This window comes from Channa argus, chromosome 10 (assembly GCF_033026475.1).
Source record: "Channa argus isolate prfri chromosome 10, Channa argus male v1.0, whole genome shotgun sequence".
Classification (NCBI taxonomy): domain Eukaryota; kingdom Metazoa; phylum Chordata; class Actinopteri; order Anabantiformes; family Channidae; genus Channa; species Channa argus.
In genome coordinates, this window is record NC_090206.1 from 20,476,348 (window position 1) to 20,500,128 (window position 23,781).

General features: G+C 39.5%; 1 protein-coding gene across 1 annotated transcript in view; it reads left to right on the forward strand.

Annotated features, from left to right (window-relative positions):
• The first annotated feature begins 204 nt into the window (after positions 1 to 204).
• The window catches only part of fgfrl1a (fibroblast growth factor receptor like 1a), a 62,030-nt gene continuing 38,453 nt past the window's right edge, over positions 205 to 23,781 (forward strand). The window contains exons 1-2 of the mRNA XM_067519026.1: positions 205 to 714; positions 1,907 to 2,010. Of these exons, the coding sequence (XP_067375127.1) occupies positions 1,950 to 2,010 (61 nt within the window). The 5' untranslated portion in view covers positions 205 to 714; positions 1,907 to 1,949. The remainder of the gene's footprint in view (positions 715 to 1,906; positions 2,011 to 23,781) is intronic.

The following is a 23,781-nucleotide window of genomic DNA, read 5'->3' on the forward strand; positions in this document are numbered from 1 at the left end:
AGGTAGAGAAATAACAAACCCACATTGTGCATCATTTCTGTTACCAATTGATGACTTGTCACTGTGGGTTTATTGTTCCCCGCTCACCGACCTAAACCGCTCCAAATTTGTCCTGCACGTTCCTGCTCTCTGATTGGTGCGCCGGCTGATTGGCTCGCTCTCTGATTGGCTGAAAGTTTAGCGCTGGGACAGTCCGTCCGTGCAGTTTGTTTTCTCGCCTGCGGCTGAAAGTCTGGACGCCCGGACCGCTGGCTGGAGGCAATGTGGACATGGTGTCCAGGATTTTGTTTTATAGAAACTGTTGTGAAGAGTGACGTTGCCTATCGAGACATGTAGACAATGTTTTAATTTCCTGTTTTTCTTTCCTTTCCCGGTCCTTTCGCTGCTCTTCCTCGAGCGGTTTACGTGCAGACTGTCATTCAGAAATACAGCAGCCTGCGGCTCTCACGTGCTTGACCGCAGCGTTCATATTTTGGATTTTCTTTTTTGCTGCTTTTACGCCTATAATAATATTCCAACTTTGCATACTTCCGCATGTTTTTAGTACGAGTTGGCGTTGCTGTGAGTGTCGCGTCTCTCCACGTTTGTTGATAATTCAACAAACCGATTTAAAATCACGGATTATTGGAAAAGACGAGACGTTTTTTTTGTGTTTGATAACGGGACAGTGGACGTGCAGACTGAGGACAGCTCATCATTGCTGGGAGCCTCACAGTAAGTCCATCTTTATTAGCCAAAATTACTGTAATATTTATGATTAAAAAGTGTCTAAATGTTTGTCTTTCTGGTTTATGTCAGTACCATTAATTTTCATGCTAAAGTTTGACGTGTTTAATTTAGAGTCAATATTTGTTGGAAGTATAAAATGTACTACGAATAAAACTATAAAACAGCACGTTGCCATTGAACAATATGGTTTTGTAGGGCAACGTGCCTTGCTGAACAAATGCAAAGGAACAGACTTTATGATAAGTGCAGTTTTCCTTTTTTTTTTTTTTTTTTAAAATACAATGGTAGGTAAATAATTGATTTTAAACACACTAAACTGCAAGTCTGGCATCATCCTAATGAAAACAATCCTAGGTATTCTAAATAAAACGTATTTTTTAATGGACACTGATTTACAGCTGCTTAGTGTGAGGTTTATATGACATTTATTGAATACAGTTTGCTTCTATTTCTCTGTTAACATCAGCGAGCTACTTAATGGAAATCAAAGTGTGACTTAAGCTGCCTTGTACTTGACTGTCACTGATCAGTTATCCTGCACTCAGAAGTGTGTAGCAGTTCCCCCTGGACTGAGGCGCTGAGGCTGACAGATCCTGATCAAAGATATGGCATGCAAAAGCACTGAAATAAGAGCTCATAAAGTTAGTGGAATAATTTATGGGGTGGAAAGATTAAAACCACTGTAAAGAGAGACAAATGCATGGGTGGACCAAATAAATCTGTGAGGATAAAGGTTTGACTCGTAGAAAATCTCTGCTCCGGTGTGATACGGATTTATAATGGTGTTCAGTCCAAAAGGAACATCTTCTTTTGTTCTGTCTGCCATGGACTTCTCTAGAGAAAGAGATTGTTTAGAAGATACAATTCCCAAAAATAAGCTTTTTAAGTGCTTGTATGTTTTCACCGTCTACTAGTTGGTTTTTGAAAGTATCTGCACAAATATTTGTTTTGTACTAAGAATATTGTAATAATGTATCTTTTGATTTTACTAGCAGCCACAGCATAAAAAAAACAATCAGATGGTGGAATTATGAATGTGGCTTTTGGTATAAACACATACTGTAACAGCGCGTGGTGATTTGTATGTAGATAAGTAGGTAATAATTTCTCGCTATCTCAGGGTTATACATTTAGAGGCATCAATAACTAACCTAATACTATTTTCATTTTCTTTCAGATCATAGAAGCTGAGCATTTTTCTTCTTGAACAATAAACCAAAATGAAGTTTCTCTGGGTTTTCCTGTGGCTGGAGATGGTCCTGATGTCTAATTCTGCCAGGGGTGAGTTACAGAAATACCGCTTTCCACAAAGACCTGATCCTTTAGAGTTAAGCTGAATGTCTTGATGATATTATTAAGATACAGTAAACCAATGCAAGTGACATCCCGCAGTATCTAGTGGCATTTGTAAAATAAGACTCCCAAAGAATTGTCTAACTTGGAGTCGTTTATTGCAGTACAATTTTATGTTGTTGGATCCTTGCTACACTGCTGTCACCATGCTCCTCCAACCCCAGGAGAATTTAGGGGAAAATACTGTAGTTATGAAACATGGTAGTTTGATCGCTGTGACTGTCTGATTCAAGAAACAGCAGTCTCAATAAAGCTGAGTGCATGATGGCAGGACAGTAGCAGCTGTGGGGAAAACACTGTGTTTTGTATTTTCCACAGAACTACATTATTAGTGTGCTGTGAACTAACACATTTACTTAGAGGAAAATTGACATTTGTCCCAGTGTGTACTTGACTTATTGAATGTTTTTCCTCTTTAGTTTGTTAACCTTTGCCTTAGACTGGTTGCTCTGTTACTGTATTCAAAAATTCTTGAACTTGTTTGGGAGTTTTAAATGCTACACTCGTGTTCCTTGTCATGTGATTTTCTACCTCCTGGTTATTTTGCAAAGATGTAGAGTAAAATGTTAAATGAACAAAGCCACAGGGGGGTCAGTTGTTATAGGGTCAGCTACACAGCAGTACTCCTCAGTACTCGGCATGCTACACTATAAACATAATAAATTCAACAACAACAGCAACAGAGGCTGCATGAGAACAATCTGCAGCCTCCAGGCATTATGGGCAGACTGTCGTGAAGTTGGCGCCTGTTCCCTAGATCACACCAATGATGAGTTTTCAGACGTAACAAAGCTGCATTCAGGGAGGAGAGGCTGAGCCAGCGTGCAGACACGGGGCTGAAAGTAAACACAGGACCATAGACCACAAAGAAATGAGATTAGATTAGCCTATTAGGGATGTTTGCTGTGCAATGCCACAGCATTTCCTCCCCCTCACTGCCTGCAGTCTGTCACTGAAACCAGGGCAGGCAGCAAAGAGAGAGACAAAAGATGGGGGTAAGGGAGGGCGGGAGAGGGGAGGTGGAGAAAGGGGAAAAGCTACTATGGGAAACAAATGAGGAAGATAATAAAAACAGATTATTGGATTGGGTCAGAGTGAGTGAATACTATTGTGTTATTCCTGTGTAACATTGACTGAAAACTGTGAAGAACATCTACATGTGAAAGGGCAGTGCTTGATTTGTTGAGTCTATCTTTACCACCATGAAATTGGAAACTTGTGGTTTTGAAGTTCTCAGTTCATATCTCAATTTTACATTAATACATCTTAAACTAATGAACAATAAAGAAACATTGATAAATTAACATAGGATTTTTTTTTAAATCCTGCCTTTGCCTGTACAGTATCTTCATAATGCCTCACAGTTTTTGGAAACTAAAGCTGTACAGCACATCTATGAATTAACAGATACCAAGAAAAGCCATATACTTATAGTGATTGTTACTCAATGTTACTTTTCCATTAGTGTCCTTGGATTTGAGCATCAGATGGCAATAACCTCTGTTTTCCACTGTGAGTGGTGCATAAAAGCAGAAACACTGGAATAGCTGGAAGCTTTGCTGGAGTTCTGAAAAAGAGAGAGATGAAGGAAAAAATAAGGAGATGGAGGAAAAGAAAACAGAGTGAAAGAGACATAGATACTGTGGCAGGTGCAGAAAGAAGAAAGGAAAAAGGGGTCACTCAAAAGAAAGGACCGGAGGTAAAGGTAAAGATATGATGGACAGATAAGCGAAGGATACAGAGAAAAACATAAAAACAACATTTATGCCTTCATTGCGGCAGATGTAGAGTCGCATAAATTGCAGAGGCTTACACAACTGCACTGTTTGAACCTGTGTGTATGTGTGTGTGTGTAGAGTTGAGCATGAGACTGAGCAGCTGAGAGATTAGCATTCTCCTCAGTTAGTTCAACAGCATTGAGCTTGATTTCAGGGGTCAGATAGTAGTAGGCCAGTGGATTTTAGGCTGCCTGCTGCTCTGGACAGAGTTAACTTAGAGTGTGTAAAACATACTTTTTCCACTGTCAAAAGAATAGTTTGGCATTTCAGTAAGTAGCCATAGCCCACTTATATATATATGTCACCCCGGTGCCTTCTGCATCACTGCCTCTTGCCAATAAACCACCATAAAAACACAACTCACTTCTTACACTTGCTTGCTAAAATAAATGTTGCTAATTAGTGAGCTTTAGAGGTTCTGCTAGAAGGGTTTTTGTCACTTTTTTCAGAGTCCGGTTAACTGTTTCCATTGTTTTCCAGTCTTTACCAGGTGACAGGTAAGGTTCTGTGCTTATACCAAATGAGTAAGAAAGAAAAGGAAATTACAGCTGAAATACACTGGACAGATCAGTTGGTTGTTTATGGATTCATATGTGTAATTTTGAGTATCTGAATGCCTCCACAAATACACATGCATTAATTATGCATGTGATGTGAAATAATACGTGTTTATCATATGGCTATCAGAGTGTCTTACAGTATTTACAAAAGTCATTTGTCAAACAATTCACAGTCAAACAACTGGCAAAGCAGGCTGAATAATAATAATGTGATCATCAAGTTTTGCATGAAGATTGTAGATTTCTGATTTTTTTTTTTTTTTTTTTTAATGACCTAGAGCATGTACCATTACATCATATTTTTGCCAGCTCGTTCTTCCCACCGTCCTTGGCAACAGATTCAGAAAAGAAAGGATGTTCTGAGAAATTAGATGAGAAGTGTGGGTTTTTCATGATGCACCATTACGTCTAAACAGTTAAATGTTTTCCACGTGACGGTGCTGTATAGACCACCCAATATTTGAAGTAAAAGAGGGAAAGAGACAAAGATGAGCGCATTCATTTGTTGTTTCAATAAGTGTAAAGTGTCCCAAACCTATTAAAAACACATATTCAGTACATGAAGGCTGCCAACACTGAACAACAGAGAAAGAGAAGAAATCGTTTGTACCACAGACAGAGAAAAATTGTGTAAACAGTCACATACACACAGATGCTGGAAATGTATACAACTAGAAGATGCTACCCACAAATATGATTGCAGCACACACTTGCACATGGAGCCCACAGTGCCTTAACAAGCCACACACAGGAATGCACTGTTGAACAATGAAAGGTGAGAGAGACTTTTGCAGTTTGTTAAATAGCACTTAGGACACAGTAATCAGAATAAAACAGCAGAGCTTTAAACTTTTTAGACAAGTAAATGATGACTATATCAATTTCAGATACAGGTTTGTGAGCACATGTCAATTTCTTTTCCTGGAGCGCAAGGTAAGGTCTAAAAAATGGTTCTTGGCTGTCAGTTCATAACTCTAAGAAATTACACAGCAGGAACTTGCAGTTTTTGCTAAAAAAAAAGGGAACCTCAATTATTTGTGAAATTAACTGTTTTGAAATTTCTTGTAATTCAATTGTTTGACCTTAGACTCTAGATTATAGAGCTTGTTCCTGAAAGATGGTAGGAAACCATACCAAGATAGTAATATTCTTTTGTATTTGACTCTTCTTCTTTTTCAAGTAATTAAGAAGGGCGACATTTTTGAGGATTACTGTTAATTTCCTCTTTAAACTACATGTACGTTGTTGTGCGTTTGCCCACACACTTAGTTCTCATGTTCTCAATGAAAGCAAACTAAGGTAAGCACTGATTAACCGCGTTATTACACTAATAAACACAGATTGTGGTAGTTGTGGTAGGCATCTGCCTGCCTTATAATGTGAAGAATGGAGCAGGGAGCTGGAGGAGGAGAGCAGAGTAAACAACTGCATACCACAGACAGATGCTTCAAACACAAAACCTTTCCCCAGTGCAAACAGATGAGTAAATCTCCACCCCACTCCTTTTGTTGAAGCATGCAATGTGTGCTAAGTCGCAGCTAACTATCGTAAATACCATTTGACATGCTGATAACCATTCAGTGGCCTGGTGGTGGTGGTAGGCATCTGGCTGTTTACTACGTTTGCTTAATTCTTGGTTAATATTGATAAAATTTTCATCATGATCTATGGTTTTAAGTAAGTGATATAAAGAGGGACTGGGAAAACATTTTTGTGCCTATCACCTGCATGCAACTCTAAATGGAAGATGTTCAATTTCACAAGCTGAAAACATTTTCACAATTCATTTCGAAATACTCATAGGGGACTTTCTACTTTCTAAAGCAGCTTAGTTTATTAATGATTAAATAGTCTTAAGTCTGTCTTTAAAACAGGGCAAAGGAGTGATTTGCATCAGCAGTGTTTGTTCATTACGTGGTCATCTGCAGACAAAGAGAAGGTTCAAAGGTGCAAATGACTTTTATTTCCTCTCGTTAAATCCTAATGTCAGGGCCAAATGTTGCCTTGTTGGTTGTTTGGTCAAGTTGACCAAGGGATGCCAGAGTAATGGTCAAATGAGAAAGTAAAGCCTGTGTTTTATTTTCTTTAACTGTTGTAAATTGGACCTGAAGCTCAGGAGGTATTTGCAGACTTGAGATAACATGTAGAAATCTGTTCTTGACAGTTCATGTCCAAAAGCATCTAGTTGTTTAACTTGATTTTGTAATGAGTAATTTTGAAACATAACATTACATGTTTATCTTCTTTATTTAGTGGTGTGAAAAAGTTAACCAGCACTAACATGACCGCATTTGCAGGGAACTGGGGATCTTCAGGAACAGCCTCCAACCCCCACACCCAATTTATGCACCAGCTTAGAGTTTTACAGGGCCTGTTAATGTTAAAGGTTATTAGCCCACATTTAGATAAAGTCAGTGTTTGCTTTGACATTGCTAATGGTGGGTAATGGGGCTGTCTGGATGTTCTCTGTGGGGCTTGACAGTGTGTTGCAGAGAACTGCAGATAGCAAAAGGAGACAAAAAAATTGTGAAACATTAATAAAGTAACTCATGTCTCCTCTTTTCTCCTCGCCCCTTCCTTAAGTAGCTTTGAGGCTAAAGAAATCATTCCACATTGTCTGACAGCATCATGTGTTTGGTATCATCCTGGTACAGCTCTTCGTTGAGGCTTAATATTGTTTATACGATAATGAAACTCAGGAATTTCTTTTATAGCTGCACCATTTTAACGTGCACCAGTGTAATTTTTGAATAATGAACCTGTTTACTTTCATGTATGTAGAAGTCACTCTGGTTTTTGTCTTTAGGAGGGCTGAGGGGAAAGTATGTGGGGAAGTATAGGAGAAACAATGATTTTCTCTGTTGTTTCCTACTCTCTTATTTTCTCATTTCCTAGTTTTCTGTCTTTCTCCAAATAGGACAGTATTGTGTGGGTTTGTGGCGCCACAGTCTTGTATTGTGATCTCAGTGGGGTTTGGGTATGTTTGGTCAACACTACATCACTGTGGGTCAAAAGGCAGCCTGTGTGTGTGTGTGTGTGGGGTCAGAGAAAGCACATGCCAGCACCAGAGGAGATTGCAATAACTCACCAGGACAACACACACTTTGCTTTCTCTCCTTTATCTCCTGTCTCCCTATCTGTCTCCATGCAGTGCAGTAACTCCATTACTATGACTGTCATAAACGGTGTAAACACAAGTGGACCAATCAGTTCAAGTGATTAATTCATTCAAATGATGATGGACATGATGACTTATATGTTGACTCTCTGTTAAATTTTTACCTAAATACGGCCCAGACTCTAAGAGTTCCCTTGTAGGGAAGGTATTGGTTTTGACATGTTGCAACTTACCACAGGCAGCATTTTATCTTTTTGCGTGTCCTACCCGTAATGCTGAACGATATAACAATATATATTGTGACAATAGAAAAATTTGTGAAGATAATTTCATTTTATGCTGTTTTTATAAAAAATACTACCTTTTTTGGCAGTACGAGGCAGCTTTCTTCCACACAGTGCAGATGCAGCAGTAGTGACACAAACACATGGAGGAGAGTAAATTTAACTTATGGCTGTGTAGGTGTACGTGCCAGTAAGCCTAATGAAATATTTTTCTATTTGTAAATAAACCATCCTGACATTAACTGCTAACACAATAATACTGCTGAGAGGCTACCAGCAAATTTTTAAGATGGACTAGTTTTGTACACAAACACAGCTTTCCATGTTTGTCTGGGTTCTCCTCCAGTTAAAGGTTATCACCAGGAACTACTTTCTTTTAAAGGTGACACAAACTGTGCCACTCACCCAGTTATTACTTAATTATTATATCTCTCCCTCTTTGTGTTCAGTTTTCTGTCTCAAACTCTCTCACGGACATTTTTCTCTCTGTATTTGTAGGTAGCCCTGTCTCCCATGTCCACTCTTCACCCCGAACCCCCCGCCCCCGTTTAACCCCCACCTGTCTCACATACACACAAACACACAGTCTCCAGCTGTTATTTCTGATGGTGTTACAAATGAGATGTTGAAAGGTGATCCGCGGAACAGGGGACACAGACCCTTGCTTTTTTAGGGCTTCGTTCTGTCAGATTGGGTCTGACAGGGGAGCAGTAGAGCCCTTAGGGCAGTCTTATAGACTTTTGTGGACAGTGACAGAAATACAAGACTACCCTAAACCAAAAATACAACCATTGCAACCCCAGACTTAAATATGATCAGGAAGCTCCTCCTGCTTGAATGTTTTTTTGACATACAGATGATCTTTAACCCCAGGAAGAGAGCTTTAGCAAATACAGTTTGCAAGCTCTTGCTGTGACATGTTAGGCTTGTTGTTTATCTTATTTTAAATGTGTACCGTATTTGCCAGTGCAAAAAAAAATAAACGAGACATGCATATCATATCATACTCGTGCATATTTATATATTTTTTGTCCTTTCGGCATATCCTGTGAGGTCAGGGTTGCCAGAGTGGATCATTTTATGCCCTTCCTGACGCTCCCTAGTTTCTACTGGGCTTGGGACCGGCACTGCATGTCTACGGATGGGGATGGGCTGTTGGGGGTTCAGTGTCTTATACTTGTGCATATATATATATATTAAATTTGATTATTTTATTTATAAATACAGGATTAATGCGATAGTCTTCTCTATGTGTTATCTCTTAATGATTTACTCTTTCTACAAAAGTGGAAAATGTACCCAAAACCTCTATGGACTTAATTTAAATAGTCACAGTGAGGGTAAAAGGTTTTAGGGGTTATTTTTTTCTAGTCGTGGCCAATGTTGCACTAAAACCAAAAAAACAAAAAAAACTTTGCACAATGAATAAAGTCACCAAACATGAGGCGACATAAAGTGACTTCTTCCCTGGTTGCAGCTGTCGATGTGGAATCCATACTGCGGGGGGAATGTGAGAGGTGTGGGGGTAGGTCTAGCAGGACGGGAACTCTGGATATACAGTACACTGGTGACTGATTGTGGGAAAACCGTTAGGGTCAGTTTGTGATTAAAAGTAGCCTCACAACCTGCCATCCAAAAACAGTTATATTAGAGTTCCAATTTGTACTTGTATCACTATTTTTACTGTCTATACTTTCAGCTGTATTGAAAGTTACTGCGAAGGCAAACTGAGACTATGTATGCATACCAAATACATATTCTGGCTGCCCATTATACAGACTGAAAGAGCAGTGTGTAAATCTGAAAATGGCAGAACTGTGAAGGACTTTTAAAATGAAACCTGCATTTGCTGTTTTGACATATGAGACTTGTTGCATGTTTGCCCATCTTTAATAAGATTTAATCCTTTGTCCCCTTCAAAGACTTTGTTTGGAGATCTTACTTACTGAAAGCAATCCTTTGCCATGGCATGAATTTGAAATCAAATGCAGCAAAACTGTGAGCTGCAATTCCTGCTCGTAGCCAAAGGTCAAAAATGTATATCCCTGAGGCTGAGGCAGTGTGCACTGACACAGTGTGGTACAAGTATTTCAGGACTTTATGTCCAGTCAAAGTAACAGGCAAAATATTGACCAGATCTGTAAAAAAATATATATATAAAAAAGAGATATTGGTTACAGCCACAGTGAAATATCCCAGGACATTAATCCCCTGCCAGTAACCACAAAGGGCTGATGTCTAGCTGAAAGGCCTGCAGACCAGTTAGCTCTGTTAATTATTTCCCTCTACACAGCCCTTCATCACACTGGTCAGCTCAGCGTACGTATTATCTGCAGCTAATCCCTCTGCTGTGCTTGCACCATTATCACACCAGGGCACAACAGGCCAATTCTTCCTAAAGTAATTAACAAAGGTACTTACAGGCTCCTTTCTGGGATTAAACTGTTGTGTTATAGGAGCTTTGTGGAAGGCAATGGGACGTGGTAGAAAATGGAGAAGTTGGTGGGGGGGTGGATCAGTGTTAGCACAAGTACAGTGTAGTAGAGGTTTGGGACTGTGTAACCACACTGAATGTTTCTGTGGCAAGTTCTAGTCAATGAAGGAAAACATGTTTACTCTCAGGCTGCTGTGGTGATGTGAATGTTGACAGAATTGTATGGTTTGTGGAACTGTTTATATGTGATTTTATGAAATCATATAGTTATTTAATATACAAATGTGATAATTTAACCGACTAGTGCATAGTGATATAAGTTATTTTTGTAATGTTTTTACTTTTAAACGTGTGTCTCCTGCATGTATTTTTAATACTTGCTTTTTAGTTAAATTTTTAAATGAATAACATTTGCTGTAATTTACTTTACTAATATATACCACTGTAATACTACACCTTTTAATTTTTATCACAATTCAAAATGGATATAACTTTTTTTTACCACTTGGAAACTCACACACAGTATTTTACTTGAGTAGACAGGTAGAAAACAGAAGAATGCATTGTGTTTTCCACTGTTCTGTCCTGTAATTATGACACACACAATCACAAAAATGCAGAATGATGAGAGGAAAACAAGAACAGGATATGAAGAAGAAAACACACGAGAGGCAGCAGACGGACGGCGATTAGTGCAAACTGAAAGCTACAAGTGACACGATGACTGATTAATTTCAGGCGGTGCTCTGGAATCGTGTGTGTGTGTGTGTGTGTGTGTGTGTGTGCGCGCTATCAATCAGCACGTCTCCTACTCTGTTCCTGACTCACACTGTGTATCATGGCAAATAGTCCTAGTGTAGAAACACAGACACATGCAGTATTTGGTTTGTCAAAGGAAAGATTCCAGCTGTTGATATTCTTACTTATTCACATTTAAGTAAGACGTGATGGTGACTCAAAGATGTTGTTAATATGTGGAATATGACCATATTAGTCTTAAATTGCTTTTGAAAACAGTCGCTTTCTCTTGTCCCAGAGTACTTGGAATGGAACCACAAGGGGGCACAACCTAGTGTCTTCTTATGTATAAGAGCGGAGGTAGAAGCACTCAGGTGGATTCAGTGACTGCAAAGTATTGGTAGGGGAGAGTGTAGCCAGACAACACAGGATGGTGGTGTGTAAAATGATGATGACAATGAAAATGAACGGGACTAAGGCAGACCAAAGGACGAATTGGTGGAATTTGAAAAAGGAAGAATGTTGTGTAGTTTTCAGGGAGGAGATGAGATAGGCTCTGGGTGGTCAGGAGATGTTTTCAGATGACTGGATCACTTCAGCTAATGTGAACAGGCAGACAGCTAGGAGGGTACTAGGTGTGTCATTAGAAAAAAGAAAGTGGACAAGGAGACTTGAAATGAGGATGTTCAGGAGTGTATACAGGGAAAGAGGTTAGCCAAGAAGAAGTGGGACACTGAAAGGACTAAAAAGAGTAGACAGGAGTACAGGGAGATGCAGCGTACGTTTCATTGTGCCTTCATAGATTTAGAGAAAGTGTATGACAGGGTGCCAAGAGAGGAGCTGTGGTATAAGTCTGGACTGGCAGAGAAGTATGTGAGATTGGTGCAGAAAATGTATGAGAGCTGTAAGACCGTGGTGAGGTGTGCTGTAGGTGTGACAGAGGAGTTCAAGGTGGAGGTGGGTCTCCATCAAGGATCAGCTCTGAGCCCCTTCTTGTTTGATCTGGTGATGGACAGATGAGGTTAGACAGTATATATCTGTGGATGTAACTTTTCGAGATGACCTTCGAATCTGTATCGAGAGCAGGGAGCAGGTGGAGAAAATCTAGAGAGGTGGAGGTTTGCTCTGGAAAACAGAGGAATGAAGGTTAGATGCAGTAAGACAGAAAACGTGTGTCAACGAGAGGGAGCCAAGTGGAACGGTGAGGTTACAGGGAGCAGAGGTGAAGTAAGTGCAGGACTTTAAGTACTTATGGTCAACAGTTCAGAGCAATGGAGAAAAGAGGAAAAGAGGAAAAGAGGCGAGTGCAAGCCTAGAACAGGTGGAGAAAAGTGTCAGGTGTGTTGTGTGATAAAAGTATCAGCGAGAATGAAAGGAAAGGAGTTCAAGATGGTGGTGAGACCTTAGAGACAGTGGCACTGAAGAAAAGACAGGAGCCAGAGCTGGAGGTAGCAGAGCTTAAGATTTTGAGGTTCACTTTGGGAGTGACGAAATGGACAGGATCAGGAATGAGGACATCACAGGGACAGCTCATGTTAGATGATGTGGAGATAAAGTCAGAGGCTAGATTGAGGTGGTTTGGACATGTTCAGAGGAGAAACTGTGAATATATTGGTAGAAGGATGCTGAGGTTGGAGCTGTGAGGCAGGAGGTCTAGAGGAAGAGCAAAGAGGAGATTTATGGATGTAGTGAGAGAGGACATGAAGTTGTGTGAATGAAGAAGATGAGGAAGACAGGGTTAGATGGAAGCACATGATTCGCTATGGCGACCACTGAAAAGGGAGAGCCGAAAGGAAAAGAAGCAATCTTAATTCAACCGTGCCAATGCTTTTTCTTTTTTTTCTTTAAAGCAACCCATTCATGAATTTTGTGGATTGAGAGATGATATAAAAGTAATTCATTAGATCTGTGTCATTATGGCCGAAAACCTTGTTTTTGTATACTAATTTTGAAAGTAAATATCTAACGAAATCTGCTTTACAAGGTAATAAAACGTTGACATCATCTGGCAACACCTTGCCAGAAGTGTGAGTCAAGATAGTACTTGCTAAGGCAGCTACCCCTGTTTCAATGAGGTTTGTGCAAGATGTCAGTTGTGTTGCATCTTCATTTGGGTATTTCCCTCTGAGGCTTTGGAAGATATTTACATGTCAGTCAACAAGAAGAGATTAGAAAAGAGATATAGGTTATGCGCATGCAGTCACACGCACATGTCTTGCTTAAACACACACACACACACACACACATACACATACACATACACACACTCCAAGATGAGACAATGACCTGAGCTGAACAAATGGATTTAGTCATGGCTGAGGATTGGTGTGGAATGTGGGAGGGTGTGTGTATATGTGTGTGTGTGTGTGTTTGAGCGAGACATGGGATGGGGTGTGCGTGTTATGTGCAAGCGTGGAATGTCTTACTCCCCACCCACTGAAGCAGAAAACACAGGTGGAGGAGGAAGACAGGAGGTAATGTGAAGTAGATGATGAGGAAATACAGGAGAAAGGAGGAGGGAAATGAAAAGCTGAGCTCTGCTTGAGTGTGCATTAAGTATTCAGCCTCCTGAAACTGTTAACTGGGATGCATTATGCAAAAATCTAGGTTAATACTAAGGCATAAACTAAAAAAACCAAGTCAGAGGTAGCATAAATAAAAGGATAGAAAGAAGCAATCTTTGTACAAATAATAACTCCGTAAGTGTTGGACTTTTACACTTTTAGAATTACTTTTAATTTCTTTAAAATAAAAATATTTATGCCTGCTTTGGTCTTCCAGTGTAACCTACTTCATTTAATAACTTGGAAGCTGGATCTGTATATTGATATATTTATAAAGTAGTCTCTCATTTAATTCTGTCTCATCTTTGTGTCTTATGTCAATATGAAAGGCTCCCTTACAGCAAATATTTGCGTCTTTATCACTAAACTGGACCACAGTCGGTGGTGTGTGTGTGTGTATTTTATCACTGCTGTTAATGAGTAACAGTGTCTGCCTCCAGAATTCTGCTAAATGTCAGGTCAGGGACACTGCTTTACTTCACAAACACACAGGCACATATGCACACAAACAAACACACACTTAAGTGTTAACTATTTCTTATCTTACACTGGCTTAGTCTTGCCTTATCTGTAAGGCACGGGACACATGCATGGGAGATACATACACAACTCAGTCTAAATGTAGGGATGCACTTGTGGAGGTCTACCCACTGTAGGTAAATATAGTTGTACACACAATTTGTTGTATTGTGTTTTCTCTGTCAATGCCTGGATCACAGTTTTATTGTTGTGTCCACTGTTAGTGACTGTAAAATGGCAGTGGCAGTGATGGACTGGGTAAATTGAGCCTGACCCTCAGATTCCTCACATAGAGCAACAGCACCTGCCATGAGTGTAGTTCTGGGGACTTTGCAGCCTGACAAATGTTTGTTAGAAGCCACAGGTGAAGGTTGGCTAGTGGGGAATAGTTGGCACATCTGCATGTCTGAGTTTCCTTTGTGTTTAAAATGTTTTGAAAGAGGTTTTATTTATGCATGCTTTCTCATTCTGAGTCATAGGATTGCTAAAATGCTCTTGTTGCTAGAAATGTTTGTGTCCAAATTCTCTGAACAAAAGCTTATATGTTGCAGTCTGAAATGATCAGTTCCTTCCACACTGTTATATTTATATAAAAAAATGCATTTTGACATGTGTCTGAAAAGTATTTCATGTATTAACATTGATGATTCTGTATGAAGGTAAACTGAGTATACTATGATATTCCTTGATAATTCGCTCCAGATCAGGGTGTTTGCTCCCCATCTGTCTCAGGTCGTCTTTTGCCTTAAAATGTAACCCAGTCCCCAGCCTCCATACACTGACCAGCCAAGAATGATATGCACACACACTGAACTGGAAGAGCACTTGTGGCCTTTGACCTACTTTGTACCACGGCTGTCCTCCTTACTAAATTTATTCAGTTTTTCCCTGCTCACCTTTTTTTTTCCTCTACTCGCTTTCTTGCCTAAAGTGATGGTTGTGCCAAACATGATTTATCATCTGCACAGACATTTCCTCTTCATTTTTTATATAATAAGAGTCTTCTCTTTATTTATTCAGGTAGCATATGCTAAATGCATAAACCCTAACGATCTCTTAAAAAGCTCAAGAATATAAAAGGTCTCTAATGTTAAACACACTCTGTCAGATTGCATGGATATGTTGTAGCCACAGGAGACAGGTGGAAAGTTTTTAAGGCTCACTGTCAAACTTTGTAAAATCTAATTTCCCATTTGTCTCTGTGGAAGACAGAAGTAACAGAGAAATAATATTGTGTCTTAGTTTGTGAGCAACAACCAGATCGGCTATCAACAACACAAGACTGCACACTGTTTTTCACCAGTGAAGATGTCTCTAGCTCTGTCAATCTTTTCTCTTGTCTGTCTCACAGGATGCAAATGTAATAGATGGTTATCAAAGGCTAAGCGCATTCTGGTACCGTTTTTCTCCAAGGTAGTCATTAAAATGTCAGTTCCTTGTCCGTTCTCCAGTTTACCTGGAAATCCTTAAATGTTAGTCATTAGTTGTTTGTGTGGACGAATTCCTTTCTTTATCCCATCTCAACTAACTCCCTGCCTACACTAGGTATTTTCTGTCATATTTAACACCTTATTTTCCTTCATCCCTTAGTGTACTTTCGTCATCTTCCTTAATATGCATTTACGTGATGATCAAATATGTAACTACACGCACACAGTTGCCTACTGTGCATGATGTGGTTTTAATAAAGCCATTTATATGCTTAAATATAATGTTCTAGGCTGAAAACGCGCTCAGGTTCTTGGTGGTTTGCAGTACTTTACAGTATGTTCGGTCACCCAAGAAACCTCATTCCCACTTTTCCCATGTTCCTCTGACTTTCTAACATTATAAAATTACCAAAGTGTTTATTTTTGTATGATGATGATGATGATGAAGTTTGATTATCAAAACTTAATGTGTATTACTACATGATTGAACCATGTTCTGTTCAGCACCAAACATCTGTTTCCTCCTCCCCCTCTGGAAACCAACACGGTCAATGAAAATATTTTTGACACTAGTTTTTTAAGATAAACCTACCATTTACGTCTAATAAACATTTGTATGCCAAAGTAGAGTCTGCTTGGTATATGTCATTCAACAACTTGCTCCATGGCTGCTTATGTTAATGCATCTGTGTAATCACTGAGTGAAAAATGGCACAAAAATATAATCTTCTTTATTGCCTTTTTATAATGACAATATGTTTTAATTTCACAGTGACACACAGTATTAGCAGTTACTTAGAAGCTGTAAGTTGTATGTAGCTGCACCAAAAAAGTGTACAAATAATGATCTCAGAGTGGCAAATTATTCCTTTAAATGCTTAAATCCTTTTACCTCACTTCACCACTTTAGTCAATCTTACATTGTGTATACATTTAGGTGATGTGTGTCATTTAAAATGAATCACACCCTTTTTTGTCTGAGGTTTAAACCAAGTTGATTTATTGCTGTTGCCAAGTATACAAATGTCTGTTTTTGCTTTGCACCTTATTCTGCTGCTTCCAGAGGACATTTAATGCACTTTAAATACTAGTTTTTGTTTTTGGAAGGACTAAGCGTGACTAAGTGGTAATTTTATGTATTTTTTACACTGAGTTTTGTGGGAGGCCACTGAGTGAGGTGATATTTCTGCTGGAGGCTTAGGGAGATCTTTGAGCTAAAGGTTTTCTAAAGCAGCAACTTGTTTGGTAGGTTTGTTCCAAATAACAGCCCTGACTCTCTTTCTTAATCTTGAATGTGGGGACTTTTTTTCTCCTGTGAAAAGCAGACAGGTGCAACAGCAAGAGGAGAAGAATGATGGAACAATAGAACCAGCTATTACAGTAGAAAAACCTTAATGAAAGGACCAGAGACACAAAGAGAAGGAAGGGGATGTGACAATGGACACAGTAAAAGCAAAAAGAAAGGAAGTGTAAGAGACCAAATCACATTTTGCTGAAAGTTCTGACATTATTATCAAGCCATAAAATAAATAAGGGGATTACAAAAGGCTTTACATTTTTATAAGTGTGTGCTCTCAGAGAGCCAATGGTGTGAGCTGTTGAGCGGATCAGGTTGCTGTACTAACCACTCAGCAGATTCCTTAACGTTTTTCTGGCCGCTCTGTGTTTTTCTTTTGTGTGAGACAAGTGTAGGCCTTAGGGTGTGTGTGTGTGTGTGTGTGTGCGTGCGCGCCTTCAATGATGTTGGTGTATCCTCCCCTCCCTCAGGCCTAGTGTTAACTGTCTGGAAGGAGTAACAAGCAGCAATTGACCTATTGATGGGGTGGAAGTGAGTGGCTCAAAAGGAGAAAGTGTGTGTGGGTGTGTGTGGCTATGTGTTGGTGTTTGTGTGTGTGTGTGTGTGTGTGTGTGTGTGTGCACCTGAGGAAGATAATGTGTGTATCCATCGTTCTGCATGTTGCCGCAGGGCAAGGAAAGGAAACTCAGTGAGTGTTTAACTTAGTGAAAGGTTCTGTCTGTGTAAGCTGCCAGATCTAGAAGAAAAAAATGACGTTGTTTAGTTTAGATAATGTGGTTTTACAAAAGCAATTCCCCTGGTTGTAATCAAATTAAAGAGTATGAATATGATAAAAGGACTCAAGTCTTTATAGAAATTTCTGACACAAAAACACAACAGTGGGGGATTACAGGGTTTTGGCAAAAGCACTGCGTAAATAGACGACTTGGGGGTTATTTTGAGCCGTGCATGCATACATTCTTATTAAAACACAATGCAGAAGAATTAACATTTTGCCAGTTTTTAAAAACTCTGAGCTTTGTTAGAAGTACAACGGAGAAAAGAGAGAATGAAATGTCACTTACAGTATATAGCTGATTTGATAATAACTTTCCGTGCTTCAGTCTTTTGAGAAACACAATGTGATATTAAGCACAACATGCCCATGAAGAGACACACATACACACATAAACACACATAGACACACACCTCTACCTTGAACAGTAAATCAACGCTGAGTCCCGCTGTTAAGTGCTCTCCATCAAAAGCATTCCTCGGCTCTCCCCTCTCACTCCAGTCTCACTTTCCTGCCAACAACAACGTTGTGTTGGACTCTGCAGAACCATCTGACTCAAAGACCAGTGGAACGTTAAGGGCATTAAAAGACCGATTTTTTTTTATCCAAGCCCGAAACATAAAGGGCAACCCTGGCTGTCACACACTGCCAAAATATGCAACATGAAAACTGACCAAAATTAGTAGATGTTTTATTTAACACAATGGAAAAATGACACAGTATTTGGATGTGAAACAATGTTTCTGTCCCTTTTTTAATGGAGTGAAGGTGTTTATTGGTTTTCTTATTATGATGAAATGTTAGACGTCCTACTTTATTCAGCCTGTTATGACATCGTTTTTATATCACGGAAAACTGGGAAAGGCATTCACATATCTGATATGCGCTAAGATATTAGTTGGCAATGACCTTTGTTGAAAAGAGAACCAAAGTAAACGTATTAAAGCAGTAAGTTAACTTGAAATTTTATCAGCTGACGTTGGCATGTGAAAATGCAGTAGTGTACCATTTTAGAATTACTCACAGATTTATCTAAATTGGGCCAAACCAGCTGATACAGTGAATCCACTAGAACTAATCCACTACTTCTAAGTTGGCTGAACCAGGATTTACCAAACCACGGTCAACGAATGTAAACTGAATTTCTTTTATTGTGGACTGGACAACCCAAGTTTGAATTAGACCTCACCAAACTTAATAATAATCTAGATCCAAACCAGACGTTAAAACACTAAATAGGACTGGAGTTTAAAAAAAGAGGAACAATCTAAACCTACCAGTTTTCACCGGGGCTTTAAACCGTATCACATAGTTATGGTAAATGGTCTGCACTTATTTAGCGCTTTGCTACATATTGGCACTCAAAGTGCTTACACTGCTTCTTATTCACCCATTCACAATCACAATCACACACACACTCATACAGCTGCTATGCAGCTGGCCAACACTCACCAAGAGCAACTAAGTTGGGGTTCAGTGTCTTGCTCAAGGACACTTCAACATGTGACCAGAGGAGCCGGGGATTGAACCAACAACTGTGAGATTGGTGGACAACCGCTCTCTACCTTCCTGCGCCACATTCCTGCCCCCTCGCCCCTTCTTTTACAGTAGAGGCTAATTTGTCCTGGAGTTTAATCTGGTTGGGTCAGTTGTTCTTATAGTTTCACCTGTAACACATAATTTTTTAATAAACTGATAAAATTAAAAATAAGTGGAATTTTGAATTTGAACTGTTCTTCTTTAGCTGCTGTTTCCAAGATAATAAACTTGATGCTTTACTTTAAAAAGTTAAGAATAGGAATATCCTGATCAAGGACCAGATCCAAATACCGGAGGTAAAGTTTAAGTTTAAAAGGTTAAAAATGTTTAAGGTGTTAAATTTAAGATTTTTGAAACTTTAACTCTTAAGGAATGAAAGTTTTTGTTTTTTCGGCTTATCCCGTGAGTTCTGGGTCACCACAGCAGATCATTGTCCACATGTTGATTTGGCACAGTTTTTACACCTTCCTTGCCCTTCCTGACGCAACCCCCCCCCCCCCCCACTTGGACCGGCACTGCACAGCTGTGGGCTTTTGGGGGTTCAGTGTCTTGCCCAGAGACACTTTGACATATAGCTGGGACCGGGGATTGAACCACTGACCCTATTGTCTGTGGACGACTGCCTTTGACAACTGAGCCCCCCAATGATTGAAAGAAAGAATAAATGGCAGAATTGTACTCTGAAACTAGTGCATAGTAATGGCTGTTCCATCTGACCGGTATAGGCTCTGATCCTTGGTATCATATTGGAACATCTCTGGTGAAGACTACACCTGTCTGTAGTATATTTTATTGTAAAACTGTGTAGTTTTATTATACTGTAGGTCACTCTTGGTCCTTCTTAACAAAAATGCACGCTTGCATTTACAGTGCATCACACCTGAAATGAATTCTGATTAGCTCACAGATATTTGGGATTCACACAGGATTCAGATGTTTGTGACAAGGCTTTGTGTTTTTTTTCCTCTAATATAGCATAATTCAATATACAGTGGTGTTTAAAAGATGGTGAGAGGTTCAAGAATGTTCTGTTTTCACTGTTTTCTGATTTCACAAATATTCAACATAAGTTATAAGTAACCTTGTAGGTAACATTAATTTACAAAATATAAAATATTAAGTGAGATGTTTTTGTGTAGTTTGTTTAACTGGATTCCTTTTGTCAATTTTTAAATAATTGTAAGTCCTATCTATTCAGAAATGAAGCAAATTCTTAAGGGTTCACAAACTTACAGTCACTACTGTAGACGACCATATAATGGAACGTAAGCAGTTCAATTTAAGTTGCTTGGGGAGTGACTGCTAAAAGAACAGAATGTATGAACGGAATTCTGCTTTGCTTTATTTGGCCTTCAGACTTTTCAGCCCATGCAGAGGATGTGCAGCTCTAAGCTGGAAGGTTGTGCCTCTGTGGGAGTAGTGTGTGTCTGACGTGGGCTGTGTTTGCCTGTCATTAAGTCCCATAAAACCAGGCAGGCACGTATAACCTACCTACACACTCCCCACTGTATAAGGGGAAAGAGAGGGAGGCCATGGACTGTGTGTGTGCTTGTCTGCATGTGGAGCCAGACAAACAATCTTCAAGGTGCTTTAGATTGTCGTGGGAAGTGAGTTGTGGGCAAGGGAGTACCCTGAGCCCCAAATGGACTAAACAGACCATAGTTTTTAAGCCCTGCAATTTTCTTTGCCCCCACACAATCCGTTAAACAGAGATGCTTAGGCACACACAGACACATAATTGGTGTAATTTCACTATATACAGTTTGTGTTTAGCTTTTTTCTACACAAACTCACATTTAACTGTAGATGTGCTCAAGAAGTCCTTGCACATATGCAAGAATGCACACATGCAGACAGTGACCTTGGGTCTTGCAAAAAAGAAGAATGGGTCTTTAACTTGCTTCAGTTTCACTCCTTGAGACAGATTTAAAATGACTTTACTTTGGTCATGGACCGTGGAAGGAAAAGAGGGAAGGAGGCTGCTGCTCGGTGTTCCCTTCATCGGGCAAGGAGGGAGGAGTGGAAGTGAGGGAGCGAGTAGGAGAGGTTAATCGTTGAAAGTTGAGAGGTTCAGTTAGAGGTTGTATGTGTGCGTGTGTGTTGATCTGAAAAAGGCAGGAGACTAGTAAATCAGTCCATAGAGAAAAAAGAGATGCAGCACTGAACGAAGAAGCTGGTGTGAATGAGTGTGTTGAAAGAAAAAACAGGGAGCGGGGAGTAAGAGAGCAAAATAGGGAGAGACGGAGAGCTAAGGAAAAGAGAGCGATGACAGGGAGAGACGACAGGAGGAGGAGCCAAGCAGCTAAGAGCAAGAAACAGAGGGGTAGCAAGGGGGGTTCAGGGGAATGACATTTTAATCTGTTGGAGGAAGAAAAGAGAAAATAAATAGAAGAAAAGTAACTTTAAAGGCACAATCTAGATACAGGGAAGGAATGTTTGGAAACAGGACACACTACATAGACAAAATAGGTGAAACAGAAAACATGAGCTAAAGAAAAAATAGGGATGCTTATTTTATAGCCAATATATTCAGACAAATGTATTTAAAAAAGAAGGAAGTAACAAACAGAGTAAGAGAACAAGCGATAAATAACTTGACCTAACCAGAGAAATTACAAAGAAATGGAGGTTGGGAGTAGGAAAAAGGAGAATATGTGCGCTTTCGGGCCCCTGATGAGAAAGCCATACAGCTGAACGAACACATTCCCCTGTCCAGGAACAAGGGAAATGGAGGGAGGAGAAAGGAGGAAGTGAGGCTCCTGTGAATACCTCAGTGTGACTAATGTCTTTTTCACACATTTCACCTTCGTCCATCCATCATTGTGTCCACCCCCTGCTCTCCTGCTAAAACAGTAGCCTGTCACGACAACAAATAATATAGTGAAAATAAATTAAGATCCTGTTTTACTGTTCTGTGAGAGGTAACAGCTGGTCGTGATGTTCAGTCTTCTTCATTTAAACCTGTGAACCTACTGATACGGTCCCGCACATTAATGTGGATCCATGCTGGATTCTGTTGTTCATACAATGAGCCTCATGCACAAACAGTAAGTATGAACAAATCTGTGCTTGAATGTTGAATATGAAAAATTTAGCCACAAATTGGGGATTTATAAAAAAAAATTCAACCTGGATTTGTTCAACAAACAAATTAATAGACAACACTTAAAGCTGTTAATTTGCTAAAGTCTTGGCTAAATTTGTTAAATGACAATGAATTTGACACCCTGTCACCCTCATCAGTTCTTGTCATGATTCAAATATTCATGTCGAAAGCTGTGCAGATGTAAAAAAAAAAAATAAAAATAAAAATCATCATGACCATCATCAAATATTTATCTAAACTAAACCAATTAAGTAGAATATGGAAATATTTCCATTGCATCATGTTGTACCTAACATCCTGAATCCCTCCTTGATCCTGTTAAATGCCACTCTCTCACCACTTCATTTCACAGTTTACTTTTATTGTAGCACCAATTAAAGGAGTTTGCTAACTTATATCCATGGTACCATCAGTATGCATGGATGAATGAGAAGCAACGCTTTTAAGCGTTTAATGAAAGCACTGTAACATTGTGCTGTAAATGTCATTAAAGAAATGCAGTCAAATAACTACCAGGACCACCTGTTCTTCTCTTGTGTGCTTGTATCCTAACTCCTACAACCAACTAGTAATCAGTTGACCGGTTTTTTACAAGGACAAATTGAAGGTCTCCATAAGCTATATCAAGCATCAGGCTGTTCATTTTGTGATAAAGTATCAGACAAAGGGGCCAATAAATTTACACTTCAGATGCTTAATTCAAGGCCATGTTTACATGTGTTTCTAATCGTCATCGGGTCGTATGTATTCAGCTAGATAAATAAGGCACATGGTTAACATGAACCACCCTTTGTCCTTTATTAAAAATGTTTAACTTACAGGACGTGACCTGAAGTGGACTGTTTTCTGATGGATTTCCATACAGTTGTCTTTTGTTACTTATCTGTTATTTGTTCTCACAACTAAATTTAGTGGCTATTGTTTTAACACAGAGGGAGTCAAGAGCGGTCAAACAGGGATGTCAATATGCACTAAACCTCCTACATCCCTCCTTCTTCTATCGCTCTACTGTATCTTCCTGTTTCTTTGTACTTGTCTCCAATTATATTTCATTCCCTTTCTCTCCTCAGACGTACTCCCTTAAATTCCATCCCTACTCATTTCCTCATTTCCTCTTTACTTCTCTCCTTACCTTCCATTCTTCCTCTCTCCCCCTCCTCCCTCTTTGTTCTCTCCATTACTCCTACTTCTCTCCATCACTCTCTAATTTCCTCCCAAGTTTCCCGGTCAATCAGCCTGCTCGTCCAAATCCTTTGTTTTTCTAGTGTGCAGTTTCACAGTACACTGCCTACCGAGCGGTCAAGGTCACGCCTGATTTTATGTCCTGACACGACATCTCAGTTGATATTAAACTCACAGCTTGACTTTGTGTTTGCTCTCGGGGGGGATCTATTGTTGTATGTGTTAAAATGTCAGTATTTTAAACTTACTAAAGGTTAAATGATTATTACTGTTCATGACATATTTGGTAATGGCTGCAAACCTGCAGACAGTGCAAGCAAGCAAATGTGCACCATTACATTAGCAGTTTTATAGCCATGAAAGTAACATGGTTGT